We start from the raw sequence: 2,334 nt of genomic DNA, 5'->3' as shown, positions 1-2,334 counted from the left end.
TTGGCGGCTCGCCCCGGCGCTGCTACAGCGGGCCCCGGGGAGCCGCATACTGGTGGCTGCAGCCCCTCGGGCTTCCTGGCTTATACTGCCTACCTGGTGGGTCTAATTTGGCCCCTGGCTGCTCTGGGGAGGTAGGTGCCGCCCTTTCTCCATGGCAGGGCAAGGTGGAGGTAAGTGGATGCAGGGTGACTCCCCTGAGTCTACAGGTCAACCTCATGGTGTACCCCGCCTGCCCCATCTGCACCTGGAATGGACTCAGAGAGGACCCACCTACCTCCCCCTTTGTGAGGCACAGCCCTGGGGAGCTGCTGAGTGCCCACCGTACCTTGAGGGGCTGGAAGAGCCCTGCTTGTGCTGGGCTGGGCAGGGGTGCCCTGCAGGCCAGGCCGGAGCAGCACCACATGGGCCAGGCCAGGGGTTGCCATACCGATTAATCTTTTAACCTCTTGTGATTACAACAGGTTAAACAAATATTTATTTAATCAGTATTTACATCTCTAATTCAACCACATGTAATTGCTATCCTTTCTGCTGGCCTCCACTAGGTTAATCACTCTCATATTGTGGTTGGTGGGTCCCTAAAATGCCATATTTTCTTGCATATTACATCCTTACCCCATCAACCTATTTTCATAAGGCAGAATGAAGAATAAAATATTTTTGCAGAGTCATGGCTGGATGCTGCCCTCATGGAATAGGGACAGAGTCTCTACTCTGTTAGTAAATGTGGCAGAGCTCCTTAAGGTTGAGATACTATCAGAATATCGGGCTGTGGGAATGAGCAGGCCTGCAGGATGATACTTTCTCTCTAAACTTATGTTTACACCTCAGTCAGAGCTCGGACTCTAGATGTTTGGGTACACCTGTGCAAAGCTAGCGCTTTAGCCAGTGTGGGCTAACCCACCAAACATTTACTCAGCTCCTTTATTGGCCTTTGCAGCCCATTCTAAACTCTGTATCATTGCTGTGACACTGTTAACTGTTGAACCACTGGGCTATGCGTTTAAATTGCATTGCATCTCTAGATATTATTCTCTCTTTCACAGACATAGTAACTATTTAATGCCCGCTGGCAGAGGGCCTATGGTTAACATTTTAGTTAGTGAAGAGTGGGTTAAAATTAGGGCTTCAGCCAAGATTCACAGGACATGGTACAAACTATAGAAACAGTCTCTCCTTTTCTTATTCTGTCTCCTCAGGGGCACAATGGATACACAAGGTCTGAGCTAAATCATGGTTCAGATGGGTCTCCACCCTCTTTTGTCCCTTCATGGTTACTTGCATCATGGGTAACAGCACAAGAGGGGAAGCAGGCATTGCATTGCCAGTTTGCCCCTCCTTGTGTACAGGTTCTCTTTCCTCCTCCCACAACACTCAGGGCAGCTGTCAGTATATTGGGGTACATAGTCTACAGCAGCTTAGACACCAACCAGTTTATGGTCACTGTAATGCGATGGGGATGACCAGAGTCATTTTCTTCTTTTGGAACCCCTTACCCCGGGCTCGTTACATGGCCGACTTCTTAGTGAAAGTCTGCAAGTAGCATGCAGTAGATTCTAAAAGGTAGAACGCAGGCGGGGAGAATGCAAATGTCTAAATAAAAAGCAAAGACATTTATTAAAAAATTACCTGAGCCATTGTCAAGAAGTTCCAGATCTACTGCAGTTCCAGCCTGAGTTTCAACAGTGGCTATCACAGTTGCACCAAGAACAGGCAAGAACTCTTGGCTAACTTCTGCATAAATAACCATTGGACTAGGAACACTGTTTGTATCTTTATTCATGTGAGCTCTCACAGTCACTGGAGGCACATCCAAAGATGCTGCTCGAGAGGTTACTGTCATTGATATGACTTGAAGGGCTGTATATGTATTTTGAATCTGATAATGCCAGTCTCCCCACTGCAAATCGAAAATTAAAAAAAAAAGTTTATTATAAGAACACAATATAATATGAGCAGCCTTGTTCCTCGTACCTAGTCCTTTATTATATTAGGTAAAAGGAGATTTTTCAGTGGCATTAAGAGCAATTAGGGCAGGGGTGGGCAATTATTTTGGCTGGTGGGCCACTTAATGAGTTTTGGTGATCTGTTGAGGGCCACACAGTCTTTCAGAAGATGTAATTTTAACATATTACAGGTAAAAAAACAATCATTATACTAAAAATCAGACATCTATTATAACATTTAAATTTTATTTCAAAAATAATTTTTGTCTTGATTTATGCTTTTTGAGGAGTATATATAGAGACTATTGCATACTAGCTCAAAATAAAATCTTATTCCTATATATTCTGTGGGGTGGTGGGGTGTGTGTGTGGCGGGGGGGGGGGGGGG

General features: G+C 45.4%; 1 protein-coding gene across 1 annotated transcript in view; it reads right to left on the bottom strand.

The window, feature by feature from the left end:
- LOC102372437 (calcium-activated chloride channel regulator 1-like) overlaps positions 1-2,334 on the bottom strand; it is a 30,808-nt gene that overhangs the window by 7,744 nt on the left and 20,730 nt on the right. The window contains exon 11 of the mRNA XM_006037640.3: positions 1,630-1,900. Within this exon, the coding sequence (XP_006037702.2) occupies positions 1,630-1,900 (271 nt within the window). The remainder of the gene's footprint in view (positions 1-1,629; positions 1,901-2,334) is intronic.

Source organism: Alligator sinensis, unplaced genomic scaffold (genome assembly GCF_000455745.1).
Source record: "Alligator sinensis unplaced genomic scaffold, ASM45574v1 scaffold925_1, whole genome shotgun sequence".
Taxonomy (NCBI): Eukaryota; Metazoa; Chordata; order Crocodylia; family Alligatoridae; genus Alligator; species Alligator sinensis.
This window is presented reverse-complemented; position numbering and strand designations above follow the sequence as displayed.